Source organism: Anabrus simplex, chromosome 2 (assembly GCF_040414725.1).
Source record: "Anabrus simplex isolate iqAnaSimp1 chromosome 2, ASM4041472v1, whole genome shotgun sequence".
NCBI classification, from domain to species: Eukaryota; Metazoa; Arthropoda; class Insecta; order Orthoptera; family Tettigoniidae; genus Anabrus; species Anabrus simplex.
In genome coordinates this window covers 579,201,170-579,226,421 of record NC_090266.1, presented here as the reverse complement: position 1 = coordinate 579,226,421, position 25,252 = coordinate 579,201,170, and the positions used below count along the sequence as shown (strand labels likewise).

The 25,252-nt window shown below is 38.6% G+C and overlaps 1 protein-coding gene across 1 annotated transcript in view; it reads right to left on the bottom strand.

Annotated features, from left to right (window-relative positions):
• side (sidestep) overlaps positions 1–25,252 on the bottom strand; it is a 1,669,326-nt gene that overhangs the window by 209,051 nt on the left and 1,435,023 nt on the right. Inside the window, exon 9 of the mRNA XM_067140964.2 lies at positions 2,384–2,543. Within this exon, the coding sequence (XP_066997065.2) occupies positions 2,384–2,543 (160 nt within the window). The remainder of the gene's footprint in view (positions 1–2,383; positions 2,544–25,252) is intronic.

The window sequence follows — 25,252 nt, the reverse complement described above, 5'->3', positions numbered from 1 at the left end:
GCCACACGAAATTAAATTACCTGTACGTATAAATTAAGGTTGTCTGAAATCACTCAGAACTGAGAGGGAAAGTGAGAGAAAATTCAAACGGAATAATTATACAGTAACGAGAAAATTCTTAGTCCTGAGTTCGGCCATCCTCCAACTACGTAATAAAATCACTCATTTTATTCATTGTAATTCACAAATTTTGTTCACTTCCATCAGTTTACTGCCACGTACATCTACATGTAGCTTATAGCTAAATAAAATGATCCGAATTAAGCAGCGCCTGTTCGTTGGCCAGTGTGGTACTTCTAACCACCAATGCTTCTGTTGATATTACGCGCTCCAAGAACAATGTTCATTCCCGAAGTTCCGTCGATACCACTGCATAAACTTGTGACTTGGATCATGTGTACACGATGAGGCTTGTTTGTCCATTAGATAATACGGGAAACACCTCGATAGCAAATGTGTGTAGATTTGCTATTCAATATGCGAATGAAATATGGAGCTAGTGTAAGCTTTTCGTGTGTTTGATGTTTGCCAACGAGACTCATTCACGATGCAAACACAGTTACAGCAAGCCAACAACGGGTGTCAAAATGTTTGCGGACTGTTATGTACACAGATAACTTAATGATCGTTTTGCATCATAATTATAGCTAATGATTTAACGGTTAGTTAACTTGATCGGTTATTTTCTATCGAATATTGATATTGAAGGTGGTTACTTTAATTCCTCAACGGCCAATGGAACTTTCAATATGACAATGATTTAGAATATAATTAAATTTCTTGCTATTTGCTTTACGTCGCACCGACACAGATTGGTCTTATGGCAACAATGGGAGAGGACAGGCCTGAGAATGGGAAGGAAGCGGCCGAGGCCTTAATTAAGGTACAGCCCCAGCATTTGCCTGGAGTGAAAGTGGGAAACCACGGAAAACCAGATTCAGAAACCAGTGGGGTTCGAATCCACTATCTCCCGGATGCGAGCTCACAACTGCACCCTCCTAACCACACGGCCAACTCGCCCGGTATAATTAATGTTCATGAGTCATTTTTCATTGGGGGCAATATATAGCATCAACTAATAGATGGTATACTGTAGTACTTAACGGTTTAGTGTAATTCAGTGGTTTAGCTAGTTTCTAAATGTGCAACGGGAAACTCGAATATTTGATCCTTAAGGTACTTTACATCTCACAAATGCACGCAACTGATGATTTCCTTTGCAAAGTTTAATATTAAAGATATAATACTCTTCAGATTATGAATCTGTGTATCCGACACACCTAGCATTTGCTTGTATTTATTGGCGTGACTGATCTTGGTAAAATGCAAAAATTCGTAGGATCGTCTGCAAGCATTAGGAAATCAACAACTAATTGCATGCCCTGCCTTTTCATACCAGATAAAATCAGCAAAATGCGGCAAAATGCTACATGTATTACGACAAGCATTCTGCGCTAATAGTAATAAGGTCATCCGAAATTTAGGTACGAAGTAACGGATGTCATATTTTAGGAGGAATGAAATTAATTAATATAATTTTCAAATAATAAGCTGTTTCTGAAACGTTGGTTGTGTAATAAAGGGTAGAGGAGAACAACGTGTTCAAATTGATAAGGGAATAAAAATGCATGCCCGATCAAATCAGCTGATAATACTAGGGGTCGTTTTTTAAGTTATTTATGGGTGTAGAGAATAAAACTGGAAACAGTTTTTTATTCGTTCAAGGTGCATGAAGGTGCGACCACCAGCATGAATATATGTGCACAATCGTCAGAAAATTGGTGTACATGTTTAAAGACTCTAGGCATGTCGTGAGTAGTTCCTGGACGATAGAAGTTAGCAGAAAAAAACCATCTTCTGATTCAACAACTGTCTCATTCACGAACTGATATCGTGACATGAGAGATTACCTGGTCTTAGAAAGCAGGCGATAGGTTTACCCTGACCCATGGCATCACCGTTTCCTGCAAAGAATTATTTTTCACTCTTTAGTTGTTGCTGTATAAATGTGGACGAGGAGTAGAACATATCGATATTACACACTCACTTCAACACTCAAGTTAATAATAATCGACTTAAGCAGACCCAGAAGAACGACTTTATACACATCTCTTGGCGCTAAATTCTGATGTCAGTGGACATATATTTTTATATATAAGATGTCTTAGCTCTGGGATTCTCTATCCCTTTTACCACTTTGTACACATAGTTCTGCAACAAATCTATATGGTACATGTCAGAAAGCGTAGTTTAGTTGCTTTTACATTTGATGAACACGATAGTACCCACTCTTTGAATACTGACACTATCATTCCGTGTACACAAAAGAATTTCAATATCAACATCATATATTTCAGTATAGCATGGAATAATATCTACTTACATTGTACTCGAATTCTAATAGTAGGACTGCGAATTTCTCCTTCGCTATTTGAAGCTGCACATGAATAATCTCCTGCCATATCTCTGGTAATACTGCGTAGTCGAAGGGTTCGATCGTCAGGTAACACTCCGCTTGTTTCATTGTAGTCGAGAAGGGCTCCCTGTGAAAATTAAATAATAAAACATATAGAAGCTGCAAGTCGCCATATTTATATCAATGGACATTTAAAGCCAAGGAATAAGCTGCTACTACGGAAGGCCAAAGAAATCCGGTCTAAGTACAAGTTCGTCTGGACCAGAGATGTAAAATATTTGTTTGTGAGTCAGGGAATACGGAAATCTTTACAGTTAAGAATGATATTGACTTCATTAGGCTCAAAACCAAGTAATTAAGCTATGTTTTTCTTTGTAGAGAAGGATACTTATTATGGCAATAGGTAAGTCTGACGGTCCATCTTTTGATGTTGAGGAATTAGCTTAGGACTCTCCAAAGCCATATCACCAGCAATCACAACTTTTTAAGGCAGATATTAACGCTCTTTTTTTAAACTTGCAAAGTACTAGTATCTCAGCTTGGCAATGTCTATGTGTGGTAATGACAGAATCATGACTAAAATCTTCTGAAAGTAAGTTTTATGAACTGAGTAATTTTAGAGCGTATCATTCTCACAGGCTAAGTAAAACCGGTTGGGGGTATCCATATATGTAAATAATCGTTGGGTCTCGAAATTTGTCAGTACAGTAAAGAATGATGATCATAATATACTAGTCGTCAGGTTTGGAATAATAGTCTCAATTTTTCCGTTACTGGAATATAAAGCTCAATAGTGAGTAACGCACCTGTATTTCTAACAGAACTTGGAAATATTTTACATACAATACACAAAGAGGTTCTGATTGGAACAGGGGATTTTAACATCAGTACATTTGATCAAAATTCTTCACATGCTAAAATATATAAGTTACTTTGCAAATCATACGTGCTGCTCTTTTGTAACATTAAGTATTCTGCATGATAGAAGGATGAATCTGAATCATTAATTGATGACTGTCTTGTTAACCAGCAGTGCTTTAAATTCAAAATACACATTATAATGTCAGCTATTAGTGATCATAATATGTTAGTTTTGAATATATGTAACTCTCTAAGTAATGTTACTGAATCCAATAATAATAATAATAATAATAATAATAATAATAATAATAATAATAATAATAATAATAATAATAATAATAATAATGATCCAAATTCGTGTCCTCATCCCGAGGTGGCGCAGCTCTTTTCAGGCACACCTCCAATGGAGGTGAGCTGCATGTGCCATTTAAATAACATACCAGCCCTCCTGCCATTAGTAAATTTTTGGCAGTACAGGGAATCGAACCCAGACCCCGAGGAAAGCAGCTAATAACACTAACCGTTACGCTACAGAGGCGTACAATAATAATGATAATCGCTCAACAGCTGAAGAGGTCCAAAATCTCAAAACGATAATCAGATATTGTACCGTAAGGTCCAATCACTATGTGCCTATCTTTATGGACTTCAAGAAAGCGTACGACTCCATTGACCGGGAAGTCCTGATAAACATCTTAAATGAATTTGGAGTTGATTTGAAACTGTTGGCATTAATTAGAGCCACCCTGACTGATACAAAATCCAAGGCGAAGTTCCATAGATATCTCTCGCATTCCTTTGACACCAAAACATATTGTAGGGATTTATTTACTGGTATGGAAACCAGCATGTTATTTACCCACTGGGATAGATTAATGCACGATAATTATAAGATCTTAGTACTGATTTTTTGTGTGAAGTATTATAATGAATGGGAGTACTGTTCATTTAAACAACCGTAATTATTTTCGTGTAATGATTCGTTATGTATCATCAAAAGATTCTTAGACTACTTTATACTTTACACGTAAGAAAGGATATTTTAGAAGTTAAAGACACAATAACGGGTACAAATATGATTTTTAGATCGCAAATATAATATGTACATTTTTCAAATGTCCCGAAAAATAGATTCTTCTGCAAATATGTGTGTGTTCGGAATGTCGAGGTGAGACCGATGGTCAGTTAATACGTCACCATTTGATAGTTTCAAGCAAAATGAAAATGTGAATGTTCAGAGACAATTTATGTAAAGTGGAGGGATTATGCCACACTAATGATAATGAAATGAGGATGAATAAAACCATATGGAAATGAAGTATATTAAAGTTGTATTATAAGAGGCTGCATTAAGCCAAATTTAATGTCGAGGCTGCTGAGGGAAGAGAGATACCCTTCCTTAAGAGAGTTGAAAGGGGCAGTATGGATTACCGTTATGTTTAGTGAAAGTGCCAGCTGAATACTCCTCGAAGATTTACGGTCGTGTGTCTGAAGGGAACGATCGCACCGCAAGGCTTCACAATTTTTTGGACATTGACTGACTGTTTATTTCTGGCGGAATACGATATAACACTCACGCACAACTTTTCTTTTATATATTTAATTCGATTTAGGGATTTAAGCATGCACCCAATCGTAAGAAGACTACGGGTTCGACCCAGTCCGAGGGCTACGAACACCGTCACCGTCATTTTGATGATGGAGGGACCATACCTTCCATATACCTGTGTATAAATCAAAAGTGTTATTATATGTGTTTATTTTTCAGATAAGTGTTTTATTGCCATGTGATATCATGGTATTGTTGTCAATGTGTTGTTCATAGGCACAGCTTTGACTTCGTATTGTCTTATTTTATGGCATTATTCATATCCCGCCAGCCCCGTGGTGTAAGGATAGCGTGCCAGCCTCTTACCCGGAGGCCCGTGGTTCGATTTTCGGCCAGGTCAGGGATATTTACCTGGACGTGAAGGCCTAGTTCGAGGTCCACTCAGCCTGCGTGATTAGAATTGAGGTGCTATCTGACCGTGAGATAGCGGCCCCGGTCTAGAAAGCGAAGAATAACGGCCGAGAGGATTCGTCGTGCTGACCACACGACACCTCCTAATCTGCAGGTCTTCGGGCTGAGGAGCGGTCACTTGGTAGGCCAAGGCCCTTCAAGGGCTGTAGTGCCATGCGGTTTGGTTTTGTTTGGTTTGGTTTTATTCATATCACGGTGAAATATATCCGTGTAATTATTTAAAAGCAAAGCAAAGCAAAGTCACCCCCGTACATGCCATGGAGGCCCTTGGAGGAGTGAAAGGTAAAGGCTTCCACCATTGTTAACCTCGGCACGTGATGGGGTTGAGTGGTTAGCTCTACGCCCGGCCGCCTTTGCCCCCAGGAATTAACCTGGTACTCATTTTTGGTGTAAGCTGAGTGAACCTCAGGGCCATATGCACCACCGGAAGTGGAAATCTCGTTCCTTAAATTTTACGACTTACTGACGGGGATTCGAACCCACGTCCTTCCGTGCGAACCGAGCACGCCTTTACCGCCTCGGCCGGGCAGGCCCTATAATTATTTACATAATTTTAAATTAATATTCGAATAAGGTTAATTAGTAGGAATTATAATATGACTATCAAATATCAAATATTATGGGATGTTCTTATCATAATTAGATCATTGCCCCAATCACGTGATCATATAATTACATGAGCAGAGAAGATCATAATACAACGAACTTCGACTTATGAATACGAAGTCATGAAAATTACACAACGTGTAATTACAAATGTGCCTGTTATTGTGTATAATTAATTAATCAATTAATTAATGATTGGTTTTAACCATGTGCGTTAACAGTTAATATAATTAGGGGAACGCCCCTCATGTATTATAGGATTATTTGGTGCAGAATGCAGATTCTGAAAATACAGATGAACATTTATACCACTGATTTAAGTCCATCATATATTTGTTTAATGTTAAATGTTATGGCACATTCTATATTAGTATTTCATCTGTGCTCTTTTCTCAGTTCAAGAAAAAATTATATTTGTTAAAACATATGATATTATTCTTCCAATTTAGTAGTGACGTTGTGTTACTCTTATATTTAGATCCCCCCTCTTATAAATGTTTCACATAATGCCCATTGATAAGGACGTTTCATCGGCCCGTTTGCTCTAAAGTCTTGTCGCGGTTACTGTAAGGAAGGGGTGATGGGACTTCGACTCTAGTGTTGCTGTTCGAAGATCCCATCATGTACATTCCATTCAGCTAACGAACTTACGTGTTATTATAATGCACTGAAGCTTTGGACAGGTGCAACATATCTCAGCTGAAGACGCCCTTAACAGAGATCGCTTCCGCAAGAACATATTGACGGACGGGCTAAATCGAAACGAGCAACCGAAGAGAAGACACGGTGCACCTTGGACAGGGGAGCGTAAGCAGGCCCACTCACAAAGAATGAGGGATATTTGGGCTCTAAAGAAGGCCAAGTTTAGAGGCAAATGCAACAAGACTAACGTAGTCCTTGAAGGCCCCAGGCAAATATATATACGAGGGCATATCCCAAAATAAGTTGCACTTCCCAGTTATGGACATTTATTACACCACCTATACAAGAGCAACACGACTATAACGACATACACTGTAACGACACTTTTCCATATAGTTTCCAAGAGACTCCAAACATTTCTGCGAACGCAAAACCAACTTGTCGATGCCGGATGCATAGATATTTCCTCCAGCGTTCTGCAACCACTCGGAGACAGCGGCCTTCACCTCCTCATCGGTCTGGAAACGTCGACTACCGAGCTTCGTTTTGAGCTTACCGAACAGATGAAAGTCACATGGCACTGGGTCGGGACTGTAGGGTGGATGTTTCCAGACCTCCCACTTGAAACGCTGCAGCAGTTCTCTCGTTTGCCAGGCCTTGTGGGGTGTTGAGTTATCGTGCAACAAAATCACACTGGCGCTCCATTTCCCCCGGCGCTTCTCTTTAATCGCTTTACGCAACCGGTGCAACGTTTGACAATACGACGCCGCGTTGATCGTCGTTCCTTTCGGCATGAATTCCACGTGCAGCAAACCCTTCATGTCAAAGAACACTGTCGTCATAACCTTACTGGCTGAAGGTTGAACCTTGGCCTTCTTTCGTTGTGGTGATGAGGGGTGCACCCATTCCATTGAAGTTCGCTTCGTTTCGGAGGTGAAGTGGTGGACCCATGTTTCGTCGCCTGTGACGATTCGCCGCAGAAACCCGTTGCTCTCTGCGGCATAGCGTTGCAAAAATGCCAGGGAAGATTGGAAACGTTGTCCCTTGTGCTCATCGGTGAGAAGACGTGGGACCCATCTTTGACACAGCTTACGATGTCCAAGGTCCCCGTGAACAATGGCGAACACACTGCCATACGACATGTTCAGCTGCGTCGCAATTTCTCTCAGTTTAATGAGCCGGTTCTGTCTAATGATCGCATTCACACTGTTGACCTTTGCACGGGTCCTGGACGTTGCGGGCATGCCTTCGCGATGGTTGTCCGTGATATCCGTGCGTCCGGCTTCGAATTGCTGACACCACTTTACGATACCTTGCCGGGAAACGGCCCGCTTCCCATACACAGCAGTAATTTCACGATGAATGTCCGTGCAATTCTTCCTTTTGGCCCACAGAAATCGGATTGTCGCACGCACCTCATATTTGGAGTGAACGTCCAGTTGACGCGCCATTGCATTTGACCGCTATTCACACAATACTAGACGAGACACCACAGCGACCTGCCTAACAGACGTGTGGGTAATGCCTGTCCCTTTCTCCGCTGTGCCCACGTTTGCGACACACAGCGCGCTGCTGCGGCCCGTTAGTGCAACTAACCTTTTTGATCCACCTACGTATATACTGGATTACAATAACCTAAATGATTTATTTTCTCGGAAACAATTCCTTCAGGAAGGCAGTATTGATAAGTGTTACGAGAAACGTTTGAATTACATTGAAGTTTTGGACCTACATTAACAAAGTATCTATTAAATGCGTCAGGAATACCATCAAATTCAATCCGTGTTCCTTCAGTATTTAATTCATCAATGTCCTGATTTTTGAGACATATCCGTACCTGAGTTTTTAAGTATTTTGTGAACTCGTTATTACGAAATAAAATTTGCACTCAAAAGGTAAAGATCGGTCGTAAATATGAAACCAGTACTAAAATTCATGTAAATTGGATTAATGAAAATTAACTGACTCTCATTCAAAGAAGTGATATTTTACATTCTCATAAAAGGAAATACCCTCAAAATGAACAATAAGTATACGAATGTATTAGGCTCTAAGAAATTGTATTACTACACAGAAACGGAAGTTCAAGGCGAAATACTATCAATATATGTTACACTCCACAACAGGTAAACAAAACCTGTTCTAAAAGGAAGTTAACGAAGTATTAAAAACTCAGGTACGGACACCTCTCAAAAAATTAGGGACTTGATGAATAAAATGCTGAAGGGACGTGCATTAAATACGATGGTATTCCTGACGCATTGAATAGATATTTTGCTAATGTAGGTTCAAAATTCGCCGAAATTATTATCAAAGAAAATTTTCCTAGAAACCTGTTACCTGTACATATAGTAACTCTATTGGAAATTCGATGTTCTTAGACTCTGTGACTCCACGTGAAGTAGTAAAACATGTTATTCGTTTAAAAAATTAAAATATACAATGGATGGTTTAACAAACACTTTTTGGAAAACTAAACATACACTGGATCGTGCGATTGCAGATTATATTAACTATTCTTTCGAAAAACGATCCGTGCCTGAGAAATGTGAAGTTGCTGGAGTCATCCCAATATTCAAAGGAGGATACATCTCAGATCCATCAAATTAACCACCCATTTCAATTTTGCCACTTCTTTCTCAAATATAGGAGAAATGTATGGCAGTGAGGTTATATACCAACTTAGAGAAAAATATATTATTATATATGCGTCAGTATGATTTTCGTGAATCATCCATGGCACTTTGTGATGCTATTAACATTTTTACTAAGATTGAAGGAGCCCTAGGCAGTAATGAATTTTCTTCGGGACTTTTTATTGATTTACCAAAATATTTTTAACAGTAGACTCTTCAATCCTATTAAATAGACTTGAGTGTATCCGTCTATCGGTATAAGATGGAACATACTGAATTGGTTTAAAAGCTATCTGTATGAGCACACCCAGTACTGTTCAGTAAATGGAACCAAAAGCTATAACCACCAAACAGTTAGAAACAATTTTAGGGCCTGTTCCCTTTTTAATATAAATCAATGGTATAAAACACCTCTTCGCGGTACAGCACCACTGTATGCTGATGATTTTAACATTTTTATATCAGCGATAGGCCCTACTGTTGATCATTTAAACGTTGATATGAATGCATACCTTAATCTTCTAAATAGCTGAATGAAGTTTAATAAGTTATCACTAACCACCAAACAGACACTATGTATGATATTCCACTAACCTATAGCGACCCTGTCGATTTCTAACCAGGTACTAATTGGAAACAATGTTATTCAGCAAGTAAACAAAGTGAATTTCTTGGGCTTGGAGGTAGATAATAACTTAAGTTGGAAACAACATATTTCTAGTTTATGTGATAAGATTACTCCAACTATAGGGATGTTCTGGCGACTCAAAGAAATCCTATCGGATTCTTGTATTATTCTTTCTTACATTCTCACATACGTTAGTGTATATGATTATCATTTGGGGTCACAGGTGTAAAACAGACTTGAAACCACTGAAATTTCTACAGAATAGGGCCATTAGAAATTTGTTACGTCCACCATATTTAACACCGAATAAAGTCCTTTATGATCAGGCTAGGATAATACCTATGAAATTAGAGATTACGTTAAGTAACGCTGTCTATATTTTCAAAAATATTAAAAATCAAATCAAAAAACTATATGGTTATTCCTATCAATCATGTACAGTAACATATGGAACAAACGGTATGAGTAATTATTTGTTTAATGTATACAACGAACTGCCTCTGAATAAAACATGTTTCTACAAATAACGAATTTAAACCCAGTTTAAGGAAATTATTTCTTCAGTCATACCAGGTCTAAAAATTTGTAAAAAGTATATATCTAAATTACGAAGCTAAACATGTAAAAATTGTTTTGTAATTAGTTAGGATATACTAGAGTTTCTTTCAATTTAATTCCATTAATTATTTATAGTACTGTTTGTACTGCTGTAGTAGTTTCTGTTGTAACTAACAGATATCACACCTTGAATATGTTCGATGTTTTTTTTACATTTTAAATGTATTGCATATGTCTAATGCACACAGCATCTTAAAGTGAGATTTGCTGGTAGGGGTCTTTCATAAATAAATAAATAAGTAAAAACACTATACGTCCACTATTATTTCACGTAAACAGCAAGAATACAAGACAACAGTTCTTCATAATGATGGCCTGGCGTAATGGTTGTTGATTTGCTGCAATATTTCTCCAAAATTACCCTCTAAAATTAATATATCAAGTGCAGATTCCGAAACAGCTTTAATTTGAGATTCAGTACCTCGTAAATGAAACTACAACAAAATCAAAAAGTAAATGCAGAGAAAATGTACACAGTGAAAGGGACACTTTATCCCGTCTATAAGTGTTTACCTACTGGCATTATATTACATTCTAGATGAAGAATCAATTCTTACTGCTCATAGCAAATGGGCTGTAATCTCCTTAGCATTACACAGGAGAATAATTTTAGACAAAATATTCAAATTCCACTTCATTTCCACACGAGTTTTCTGACGTGAAGCGAATAACAATAAAACGGATGTACCCTGATTATATGAGCGAATTTTTATTTAGTTGATAAGGAAGACATTGAAGCATGGGGACACCATACTGAATTATTTCTCATAATCTTAATCTTCTTGAACTTTTCCCACTTTTGTCTGCTATTTATTCATCTGAGCGCCTTAAAAATAATGGACAAATAATAGGATTTCAACGCAATTCTCTATTATTTGTCGGTAAAACCAGCCTATATATAAATGTTCTGTTTGTGTATCGTAGGCCTTCTCACCAGAGCCTTCCAACAAATCCCTATGCTGTTAGCTTTGCAGGATATTTACTCTCTGAAGGCCATTCTAATCGTGGTTTATTCCCTACTGAGTGTCACAGTGAGCAGCTCGTAAATACTGCTGCAGCGGTTTCGAGAAGATTAGGTGCGCTTGTAACCAGTTTAGTATCATGGAAGTTATTATTGGTTGTTGCTCATGACGCCCACAGAATTACTTTGCCCTACCCGCGTGTCATTACTCTTTATCACAGCTTAATTGATTCAACAGTTCGTACCTACCGTTTCCATTAAATTATTCTACTGTCTTAATGCACATGTTTGTACAATTACCATTAGAATTTCACATAATTCTTTTCAACAATTTATATTCATTCAAGCCATTCAGGGAGTAGTACATTAAAAAAGTACGGAATTTCAAAAATGCCGGTGACTGACACATTTTTTTTATATATTGGAAATATAATACAGTATGTAATAAACAGCAAGAATACAAGACAACTGTTCTTCGTAATGATGAGCTGACGTAATGGTTGTTGATTTGATGCAATATTTCTCCAAAATTACCATCTAAAATTAATAAATCAAGTGCACACTCCGAAACACCTTTAATTCGAGATTCAGTACCTCGTAAATGAAGCTACAACAAAATGAAAAAGGAAATGCGGAGAAAATGTACACAGTGAAAGGGACACTTTATCCCGTCTATAAGTGTTTACCTTCTGGCATTATATTACATTCTAGGTGAAGAATGAATTCATACTGCTCAAAGCAAATGGGCTGTATTCTCCTCAGCATTACACAGGACAATAATTTTAGAGAAAATTATTAAAAATTATACCCATAGGCCCCTATCAATTTCTTCTAGTGTTATGGCCAAAGTTTAATTCTATTTTCTCAAAGTCTATAATGTATGCTTAGGTGTGTGTTCATCTATGTACACTAATGCTATGATTACTGGATTGTCTTCCTCTAGCAGTTGTCCTTCAGTTTAAATTTTAAGACCCCCAGCAAGTAAGAATCACCTTAGGACTTATCGGGACTTCAGTTACCTGCTAATGTACATGGTTTTACGGATGGTGTTATTTGTTTTCGTTGGCCAGTAAGTGTGGAATCCAACGGGCGTTCACTTTTCTGTGGTGCAAAGGGCATTTTATGATAGTTTGTATATTACCTACATTGATAGTAGTCCCCCTATTACGTCAAGTCTTTATGGCCTGACACGGTGGACAGCCGGTTCGAGTCCGGTTAGAGGAAAATATATTCACTATCATAATATTGGCAGGTAGGTAGAAGAGTTGATGGTATACAATTCATAATCACTAGATTCAGTCTCAAAAGCATAGACTCAATTCCAAATCTCATTATTAATGTGCAGTGTGGGCATACGACGCTGTTGATAGGGATTTGCCCGTAGGATGGAGATGTTAAGCCTTGAGCAGACCCCTAGATGTTACTGCACAGAAGTAGGCTACGTGGCGACATCAGAATAAAAATGTATTCTATAATAATACTGTAACTCCTTGAATTCTCATACGTTTACTCCGTCGACATTTGATATGGTGCTGTAGCTCCTATGTCGATTCTAAGTCTACAACCTACAGTATATTTCTGTTACCTGCTGGTAACTCTGACCACTTTGTGAGCCATTTGTTTTTAAATTGCCTCCTTATAATAAAAGGCATGGTTCCAGCAAATTTGAATTTTTTGTTCTAGATTCCTTGCGCTATTACCCAAGTGCGTTTTCTAAACGAACTCGCTTGTCGAATGTAGCGATCGTACATGTACCGGGCGGTACACCTCCGCGCCGCTAATTCAAACATTGCGCCAGTTGAAACTCCTCTACTGGAGGAAGCTTGAACTTTAACTTCCACATTAATGCTAAGATTTCTCAGAAGATGTCATTACTATAAATTTTGAAGAGTTCTGAACTGTGTCTTTTTCGATTTATTTTTGTTTTCTCTGTAGTAAGAAGTGTGAACATTCTCTTCTAGATGGCACTACTTAAGAACTACAATTGTGCACCCTAGTGCGAAGTGAAGGAACGTTTTTTGAAGAAATTTAGTATGTATACGTTTGCTCTTCGTTAAATTCCTTTCAGTCATTGTTTGAGTTGGCAATGTTAATCCTTTCGTTCCGCCAGTTTTGAATTTAGCCAATCCCGAATTTCTTTAATTAATTTTTGACCAATCCGGTGTATCTTCTCCAACATGGATATGTTGCTTGACCCTAGCCAATAAAGTGAGGGGGGTGTTGGTTCTCATTCATGAAACGTCTCGAATTTTCCGCGAGGGTATATAAACTGCTGTTTTTCTGGTCTCGGTGCCACTTCAGTAACATCACTCATTGTGTTATTATGTAGCAGGGGGCGGGAAGCGCCTCTTTCTTCGGGCAGCAGTTCAACCACCAGGTAATGGCCGTTTTATAACTTATTTTCTTGCCAGCTCAGCAGTTTAACCCTCGGGGCGGGTTCGAAACTCTCCTCATGTAACCTATATTTAAAATGTAAAAGACACTTGGTTTAAATTCTGTCTCTTTAACTACAAATTGGGATAGAGAGTGCCTAACCCTCTCGAGGTCCCATTCATTTTATTTTGAGGTGACTACGTTTTTATAACAGTTTCCCTTCTACTCGTAATATCATAATATTTTTCAATCGTGTCACCTCCGCAGTATGGAATTAGCCCTTGCATAAGCGGCCTAAGTGCCAAGTAGGTTTTAAAGAAATGTATTAGGAGTGCAGTTTCGCCTCCTCTCAAGTTGGTATTTTGGGGGCCATGTAATTGTTCTGTTTCTTTATGGAATAGGCCTCAGTAGGTTGGGTATTTTTACCCCTGTTTTCATGTGTTTGGAGGTCAGCTTGAAGGTGGAGTTTGGTGTGGCTTTTGATAGGCTTGATCTTTGAGAGCGGGTTGCTCTTTCTTAATGTTGGTTTCTGTGTGCCTCGAGCAGGCTTTACTGAGTAATAGGGAGCAAGTGCTCCTGGGCATGATTGGGGTTTTCTGCCCTTTTGTCAAACTTTGCTTTTGGGTAAAGTTGGGCTAATTGCTCAAGAATTGTGAATCTGGGGCTCGAAGCCCAAAATCCATTAATAAACTGTAATTGTACTTTCTTAACTTGTGGATATCCAAATGAGTTCCTGTTATACTTGTTATTTCTTGGTCTTGAAAAGAAAATATAACCTTGTAAAATTTTAAATTAACTTTAATTTCGTAAGTTGAGACCTGTTCATCCCAGAACCTTCTTTCACCTCTGCACATCCGCAATACACCGGAACAGTACACATCGGTGCGTTGTATAAACTCTCTACTTATTGTCTTGATTATTGTTGACTTTTCATTGTGCTTTATTGTGTTGTAGGTTACAATGGGGGAGCCTCCACGTGACATTGCACTACGACAAATTATTGTGTTGTTTAACGTTTTTACCTTTCATGATGAGCAAAGGAAGAATTAGACAGAGCATTCTAGTGATGTAACTCCTATTTTAAACCGTATATTAAAAGATATTGACTCGGATAATGACTGGCTCGATTACAAGGAGATTAAAGAACTGTATGCCGAGTACGGCAGTCATTGTACTCTAAGAATGACACACAATGATAGTCAGAAATTGGGTCTGATACCAGGAATATTGGAAGAGGGACCATATGTCGAGATGCAAAGCATGATTAAGTTATACTTATGAGTAAACTTTAAAGAGAAGCATTCAAGCGTAATGAATACGGAAGTGACTTTAATTCTAGAATAATTCCAATGCTATCGCAAACTAGCACATTACAAGCTATAGAGCTCTTGGAAGACCAAGAAAAACATAGTTTTGAGAATTATATTTCGTTTATTTTTGTAGCATTGTAGCATTACTCAGCGTGCAAGTACGAATATTTCGAAAGAATTTGTAAATCATTATTATAGTGATCTAAGAATAAGGTCATCCGCACACGGGTCGACTGTTTAGCAACGGGAGTTAGAAACCGGTTGCATAAGAAATTGTTCTGCAGCCGGTTTGCAATCGATTGATGTTCTTCGTCCGCACACGAACGCGACTGAATCTGGATCAGTCGATAATGTCTTTCCTGGAGTACCCAGGGAGAACATAATTATACCACGTGCACGCATAAGTCTTTTCCGGTTTCACTAAGGGATAGTGCCATCGAACATTACGCATCGTATGAATTTGACACATACGTCAGTGTGCTTGTCCGAAATTAACCTACGAACACACACAAGTTGCGTCCACCAAACGCTAGCGTCTCTGTTGTATCGTTCTGTGATCATGTCGACGTTTGTGCCTGAAAAAGAACATTTAATAAAACATTTAATAAAAAATAATTTAATAAAATTTAATAAAAAAAGGCTGTGGCAAGTCATCGTTTGCTGGTAGAAACATATGGTGAACACGCTCCAAGGATTATAACATGTGAGACTGGAATGGGCAAAAGACATATGACAAAGTCATTTTGTTACACGACAATGCACCGTCTCACACAGCAAAACCAGTGAAAGACACCCTGAAATTGCTTGGATGGGACATCCTTCTTCACCCAACGTACGCCCCGAACTGGTGTCACCTGACTATCACCTCTTCACATCAATGGGGCACGCGCTCGCAGAGCAGCACTTCAGCAATTTCGAGGAAGATGGAAAATTGGTCGCAAAAGACAAGCAGTTTTTATGTCATGGTATTCATAAATTACCTGAAAGTGTTTAGAAGCCGATGGCCAATAATTTTAATAACCAAGAAATGAATTTCCCACCAAAAGTACGTATTTTCTTCACCACAAAACCAGCAAAACCTTATGCAAACACCTGGTATATCACTTCATGCTTTTCCACCTCTTCAACCAATTTTATATTCCACGTCTGATCATTCACTTCGAATATTGACAAACAGCACTTCAAAATGAGAAATGGATCTATATTTTAAAATTGGCTTTACATCGCACCGACACAGGTTTTGTGGAGACGATGGGGAGTGGAAAGGATGCAGCCATGGTCTTATTTAAGGTACAGCCCAACCATTTGTCTGGTGTGAAAACGGGAAACAACCGTAAACCATCTTCAGGGCTGCCGGCAATAGGGTTCGAACCCACTATCTCCCGGATGCAATCTCACAGCTGCGCGCCCCTAACTGCACGGCCAACTCGCCCGGTTGTCAAGAATATAACCTATAACAACACTGCAATATCACGCCTTCAACAATTCTACAATGCAGCCGTTCAATTGAAACCGTTTCGCGACCCTGCAAGCACGATCGCATGTGACCAGTTGGAAACTGATTTCAAACTTGTCCCGTCTCCGTCGACCCATGTGTGGCTACCATCTCTCCTACACGTGAATGGTCACCAAATGGTTGGTTGTGCAATCGGTTTCAAACTCGCGTTACAAGACAGTCGACTCGTGTTCGGAGGGCCTAAAGCTACAAATGTGACTGGATCGCAAACGCTTTAGTTTCAATATTTGCTCATTAAAGGCGTATGGTCTGCAGAGAAAGCTGGTACAGGTCTTTCTAATGGACAGTAGTTATCAACCTGGACGTCTGGGTGTCTGTTGGTGGTGATAATAATGATCATTATGATGACGGTGATGCTTATGATGATGATATTTTGAATTTACGGAGAACGATGCCGACATAAGGTGATAATTCACTCTTCCTGTCATATCGTAATTATTTGAATTAACGTCCGCATTACCCGTTAACACATACACTATACACAGTAGTGCCCACTTTACTCACCTGCAGGATGTATATACAGTACGTATACATGCATGTACTGTAAGTGTGTCTGCCACTGAATAAGACATTTTCGTCTGTTTCTCGATTTAATAACAATGAAATGCCAGTGGGTTTTGCTAGAATGTAGTGTTGTAGTACATGTAATAGTGTACAGCGTAATATCAAAGAGATGTATTCAATACTTTATTTCACCGCCTCTAACTTTAGCCTGAGCTTTTATGCAACTGCGACGTGACATCCTTGGGATACTTTCAACAGCCAGTCCCTTAATATCCTTATTCCTATATACCTCCGTTATAAAGACTAGAAAGAACGCACCAACCACAAGTTTCAAATTTTCACTTTTTCTGTAGGTTGAAGTACAAAGAGCCATAAGAACGACAATTTGTTGTCAAACGCCTGCCTGAAATCATAACCAATTGTGTTCACACAAGTCATGAGATAGTATGCATGAATTTTTATTGTGATAAATTTTCGTTTTATGATGTCTTAGCAAGAAAATATCCTGAAAATAAAGCTGAAAATTTCTTTATTAATTGGCAGGTCGCTGTATGCGTGTCCTTTCATCGCTTTTATTATTGGTTTCAAGCAACAGAATCTACGACATGTGGGTAGCATATTTTAGAACCTTCAAACACCACCGGACTGAGACGGAATCGAACCCGTCTACTTGAGATGAGATAATTCACATTATCCGCTGCAATCTGTACCTTTGAAATAATCCCTGAATTATCTTTTAACACTTCTGCAGCGTAGTTCCCCTTGTCCGAGTGCATAGCATACTCAGTCACCATAGCACCAGATTTCCGTTCTGAGTCATTAAGCGGACAACATTCAAACAGTTGAAAACTACGAATAGAGATAAAACTGATCACCTTAATGGGTTCAAACCGTTCATGTATGGTACTTTTGCGGTTTAAGTTAGCATGTCGTGAGTCTGATTAACGACTTGCCTACTTTTGAGCTGACTATCGAACGTTGAATTTCCCTTTGAACGATAGCACTTCAAAGCCAACTCTATTACTGTGAACATCTCTATGTAAATCCACTTAGTAAATTAAACGTATGATATTCATTCGACGATGCATTCAGTACTTTGTTTCACCGCCTCTGACTTTAACCTGGGCTTTAATGAAACTCCATCTGATTATGCAAGGTTCATATCAGAGAATTCCACTTAATATTATCAAATATTTTGTAATCATCACCCCGCTTATATCCAATAACACATATTGGGTTAAAATTAAGTCTTGTGATACACTGAATTGTTGATGTATCAGATGTTGAAAATCTGTATCTATTTTTAATTCTCCCATGCTGGAAGGCATAAAAGTACCAGCCACCCTAAATAGAACTGTGGACATTTACCGCCAGATTTACAACGTATGATAAATGATTTTTACGAAGATTACATAACAATATTCACAACTGCTTTATACTATAGACGAATAGCTGAGTTATATGCCCTCGAAATCATTTCGTATGATAATACTCCGTTCTAAATGAAAGGAAGGAAACAATGAAACATTCTAGAAAACCAAGAAAAACGCTCTCGGCAGTAACACTGGAGCTGATATATTGTAAAGAGATCAAATATTAACGGTAACTAAGTTATACCAAATCAGAAATGAGTATTGCTCTTTGTTCACAATGAAGAATATCTAGTGTCATATTTCAACTAATAACTCATGTCCAACCGGATTTTTTTTAAATCTGTAAACATTTTCATTTCCCGAAGCCTACTGGAATATATTTTGGCACAAGAGTAAGTTATAGCACATGCAAAAGGTAGAGTAAATGCGAGGTCAGGAACAAAGGAATTTCAAGCAACAAAAAGTAGTCGATTTGACATTCCACTAACTACTATCTTGGTTTGCAGAGACACAGAGGTACTTGAATCTTACAGGACGGGAGTTTCTTTACGTGCCGACGAACATTTCGATACGAGACTGTCGTATTTCAGCACTTTTAAATAACACAACAGTGAGCCGAAATGTACCCGACAACTTGGGCTCGGACGTTTCGCCGTTTGAACCACTGGAACCGGCGTGAGGAGGTAAATAAAGCAGCTAATGACCCCGTGATTACTACGTCTTACATGGTACAATTAGGATTTATGTGCATATTTGTCATACTGGACTTTAATGGAGAAGAGCGATAGTTCTTCGTTTCTATTCGGTTGAAAATCTAAATAGTTTTCAAAATTATTGAATATTTTGCTTAAACATTTACATAGTAAATCTTCAGCGGGTTTCAGTGTTAGACCCAAGAAAACAATTGGTCACGGATCACAACATAAAATAGTATTTATTCGAAATCCAATCTTGTAATTCCTTCTATTCTGTCTTTCGACGTTTTAATTCCAAATTTTAAGAACGCGACCAATTTAGTTTGACAAAATAAGGAATACTTCTGCCATTATACTGATGTGTTTGAAATCCGGTTCACCAGTCAAGTATTTGACTGACAAAGTGAGACGACGCACCAGCAACCGAGCGTGGTGGGCTATGATTAGCACATCCCGCAGAGCACCATACATCATTATTGAGTAATAATGGATCCCAGCCTTATCGTCAAACAAGTAGCTAAGCTATAAATTAACAGATTATAGCTGTATTGCCCAATCCTCTACGGTGGGTTCCCTTGATATTGTCTAGTATCTCACCGCTCAATGTAATTCATTAGTGCATAGCCTGGGAAAATACTTTCCATTTCTTTTCTTCTGTCCTCCTTGCGAAGAATATTTTTATTTTAATTGCATCCGTGAATTCAAGGCTACCTCTCAACAAAGCTTATCAAATTAATGCAAAACAAATAAGATCTAAACAAACAGTAAGGCATGTACAATAAAATCAACAATGGACATTAAAACAGTATGTGAAATGGAAACAGTAAAAAGGGTAAAAATTATGACATACATGGGCATATGCAATATTATGTAGGAGAGAAAAGTTAACATCAGTTAAGAAATTCATGTTTTATCCGTATTGACATGTAATCAGGATAATAGGTACGAGGTTTTTGACCTTTCAATTCTATAATTAAATTGACAAATATATTTTAGATCATTTCTCTATTTAAGGGAACGGTTTCAAACCAACCGTGGGTCATCCTCAGGCTTATAATTCTAAACATCGGCAAGTTATACAATGTACGTACAATCATTGAAATCCCTTAACGTATACATTATCACAACACGTAAAATACACATGAAAATATATAACGAAAATATAGAAGACACTTAAAGCACCAGATGTGAAATTCAAATAAAATATTTGGTAAACTGACTACTTGTAATTACTCGATAAGTTAGAAATTATACAAATGATTTCTTATTCATTTTTAAATCAATCATTGTTTTATTACAATTACCTGATTAGGAGTATTGTGAAGTGAAAAAGGAACGTCTGTCTAATTACAACTTTACTCTGACATAGTTCTACATAAGCTAATGGGCAATTAAACTCCGGTAATATTTTTTGGTAGTTTCATTAGCCAATCTCTACTCAGTATAAAATGAAGTTCTCGGTCCTGTCTGTCTAACTGTGACGGCTAATCTCAAGAACTACTGGATGAATTTTGATGCGATTTTAACCATTGTATTAAACATTTCTGGAGAAAGGGTTATGTAAAAACATGCAGCTATGACCAAAGGAAGCCGAGCAGTAACAATTTCAGTGAAGCAAGTCGGAAAGAAACTGCCGCTCATGCGACATTTTAGCTAACTGTGGCTGAACCGTTTAAGATAAATCTATAAAACGAGGGTACAGAATTGTTCAGCATAATAAATGCTACGAAAAATTCCGCGTCAGTATATATACATCGTTTATTATTATCTATAACCGTTTTTATGTTACAGTTTGCAGTTAAAAAAATCAAATTTAAAAAATTAAAATTAGTTAGTTCATCCTTACAAAAGTAAACTCCTTATTGCCCTCAAGTAAATAATGTAAATTAAAATGTAACAGAATGTTATTTTCATCTATATTTTCGGAGGTATCATCGTTTTCACTTTTTCGCGCAATCTTTAGTCTTAAATATGGAGATGTATATGACCAGCTTCAGAGTGACTGAGTAGATTGCGAGCCAGCGGGAGAGCTTTCAACGACTTCGGCCAGCATTCGTTGAACATGCCACGGTACAATATTAATAGTTTTCCATTGAATTTTTGTAATCAATGTAAAATCTATGATAACCCATTATGCCGAGGCAGAAAGCGAATATAATTCGTACTACACTGCATTCGAGAGAGCGCGTTTATCACGTAACAATGAAACTGACCAACAATGGAATTCCCGAATGTCACAGGGCAGAGAAGGATGATTTCATGAAGGCAAAGCAAGTTCTTTTTCTTCAAATTTACTGACCACATTCTCAGTATATACAGCAGTATATATTGAAGAAGCTGTTCGTTACACTAGAAAATTTCTAAATTCTTTACATTATTCCGGCTTGTCACAACACAACGTGATTTTGAAAATGGGGGTGTCTATTATATAGTTGCATAACCTACACCCGTCAAATTTCTGCAATGGAGCGCGATTGGTAGACAAAATTTTGAAACACTGTTTCATAGAAGTTACTAAATAAACTGGCTGTGCTACTGGAGAATTGGTCTTAATACCGATAATCCACGTGAATCCCTCAGACTGGCCTTTTGATTTCAAACAAGTCCAATTCCCGGTAAGAGTCTGCTTTGGCTCGACAATAAACAAAGCATGGGGTCAGACACGTAGAGTGGCTGGAATTATTATTATTATTATTATTAATATTATTATTATTATTAGAATATGTAGAACAAAAAGAATTTTTAGTTTTCTGGTGCTCTTATCCATTGTTATTAGCTCAAATGCGTGACTTTACTTTCAAAGCACAAAACGATTCAAAATCCAGTATTATAGGTTGTGACGTTGTATCCATTACTATATGAATATGAAATTAAATGAATTAATAAACGTTAGTATTCAAAATTAGCGGAGTTTAAACATATTTAAAAGTCCCCATCTTTATCCAGCAGGCCGTGGTTTTGTTGGGATCCACTACCTCCAGGTGGTCTCGAGTCGTTGTGCCTTTTACACACACGATGTTGTACTAGCGCTTAGATTCGATACTTTTCGGTCCACTTTCTGTACGTATATTTTACCTCTAATTTTCCTTTTGGACTGTATATCCACATTTTGGTTCATTTTGATCTTTTAGGAAGTGAAATATTTTAAGCGCTTGTCGTTTTAAACCCCTGTCGTTTTGTAAGACCTTCATAACTCCTTATCTTTTAGTTTCGTTTAAAGGATTGTCCTTACTTATGGTATATTCAAAATTATTCAAACGATTTTATTTTGGGTTCTTTAGATCAACAAGGTTTTTACTTTGATTTGAGAAGTTATCACTCCCCATCCTTGTCTTTTCCTCATTTTAATATATTGCAGCGACTATTGTGGTATTTAATTTCAACTTTCAATTATATAATTAAATAACTATTACATCACTATGATTATTACTATGAAAGATGGGCTACTTGGAAAGCCAGAGATACATTGCTTTTTAATGGAGCTATTTAATCTTCGTAATTGTATATGATGATTGAGCATTTAACGAAAACGATAGAACTCGGTGGGTAATTAATTTATTGTAATAATCAGTTCCCCCTTGTTCGGTATTATTATCTATTACTTATCTCTAGCTACCTTTACGGGGATAGTTGAAAGTTTTCCTGATCCTATATTGGCATTAACTCATTGATTCTTTACTTATCTAGACATGTTAAGAGACGTGGCGTTGTTCATTGATCTTAATCAACCGTGAATGCTGATAATTAAAATTTGATGTGGATTGATAGTCTCTGATCTTAACGTAACTGCAATTCTTCAAGTTACTGTTATTTAATCGTGACTGATGCTCAGTTTACTGAAAATAAATCCATAATTCACATATAATTTCCATACGCTATTGTCTTGATGGGTATCTAATATGTACGTATATGTGGGGTGCTGAGATACCTGTATTGAATAACATCGACTGGTGATCAAAAATTTAATGATTTAACTTTCACGGAGAAGAGTTTATTTTAGGGTTGTTATTTAATTGATATTTAACTGATACCGCTATTCGGTGTTTACTCACTATATAAATTTGATTCCTCTCTATATTTAATATTTTTCGTTTTGAATGTTTGTCTGTTCACAAATCCCTTTTTTAATCTTTATAATTGAGAATTATTCCCTTAGTTATTTAACCAAAATATAATCAGCATTTTTCAGTAAGCTTAAGGATTCATAATTATCATTTTCATATTTAATTATATTTTCCCAATACTAACCATATTAATTTTACCGTTATCTTGCTTACCATTCCGTAGTTAATGTTATATATCAGAAATATACACGCAAGGACAAGGAAAGTTTAGCACCTGGAAGGAATCGTCTATGTCGACGTAATTTCGTACTAGTGCATACCATCGGCGGGTATGTAAAGGATTACAATTGCAATGATCTGTGACAGTTAGCACGCTCATCGGAGTGCATTAGTGATGTCACCACATGACCGCGTTTTTAGGCCTGATGGAGTATTTAAGGCGGATACACGGTGACAAATGGTTAACCGAGGAGCAAGTTGGCCGTGAGAGCGGAAGGACCTACGTGCTTCCAACTTAGTCATTCTCCTCGTCAGGCTTTCCCGTACTTATCAGTAAAAGCCAGGCAACCTGTACTAGTTTGTACTTTCCCAAGAAAAACATTGTCATTAGTAGTGTACTTTTAAGTACACACTAAGAGCATAGTCTACTAGTACTTTTCAGTGCTACCTCTCGTACAGGTTTTTATTTCACGAAGAAGAATGGCGGACGACATAGAGCGATACTACTACTAGGGAAGGATGCAGCCCCCGATTGGTTCATGTTCTGGGAGCGCCAAGTAGACACACGGATGTCGGGTCTCCTTGTGTACTACAAGACGGAGCTCATATGCCACGTAGCTATAAACGTGGTAGTCGACACCCTATGCTACCCGCCTGAGGACTGGAGTAGGACCCCTCCGACTACGTACATCGAGGGCTTCCTGCCAGGAGACCTAATTAATTAGGCACAGGGAAGTTGAGCGCTTCTGTGAGATTGAGGCATGTCTGTCTACAGTGTTTCAGGTTGTGCGACTTCCCAACGCTGGATAGAACTCATGGCCTGTACCAAAGAAGACCACCGCCACGACGCAGACCGCCTAAGACGGACAAGGGGCTGAGGAAAACGTCAGTCGGTACCGACTCGGACATCCCAGCTCCAGTGAGGGCCAAGAACGCAAACACCGAGATGGACAATGTCGCACCATGTGCAACCTAGACCGAGCGGCCTAGCACCGCCAAGTGGACGAAGACTCATATCCTAAGGCCAGGACAAACATGTGGACGCAGATTAAGGCCACCGTCCAGTACACTCCAAAGCCAGCACGGGCAAACCAGGAAGAGCCTCTCACCCGGGCGCAATCAAGGACGGTGGACGGCAACATGACAGTGAAGAAGGACGCCCCATGGCGATCCGAGGATGCTACTCAGGGCCGGCCTGCTAGCAACTCCTTTACGATGCAGACACCAACGTGTGCCCCACAGGACTCGGCAAACACTAACGTGACAGCATTCACCAATGCCGACGCCACCACCAGCCATGAAAGAGAGGCTGGCACAGCAGTTGGACTACCTGCCCCACCACGGAGCCCTGGCCAGGAGGAGGGCCACAGCCAGAATGGGGCCTCCTCCACCGCCGAGAAGAGACCGACGCCGGGACAACGACGCCAGCCCCATACAATGAAGAAGAAGAAGACGCCGGCCCACCATAAGAGGGCCATCCAGCCGCAACCTAGGATTGCACGCAGGGAGGCAGTCGAAGTTGGAGCCAGTCAGGAGAGAACCTCACCGGGAAAATACAGCCGTCAGGTAAGACCAAAACTTCCCACTCCAAAGCTCTTGTAATGTTTCCGCTCTATGAGGTGGAGCCACCGACAGGGTAGTTATGGGCTCCAGGTAGGCTGCAATCGCTTTTGTGGTGATCAGCACCACACAGTCAGCACGGCAACTAGGCAGGCACCGATGTGCACTAACAGTATGGGGGGGAGGCATCCGGCCTCTCATTGCAGTTACCCAGTTTAGAGATCCATGGCTCGGGCAAAGAAAAAGGAAA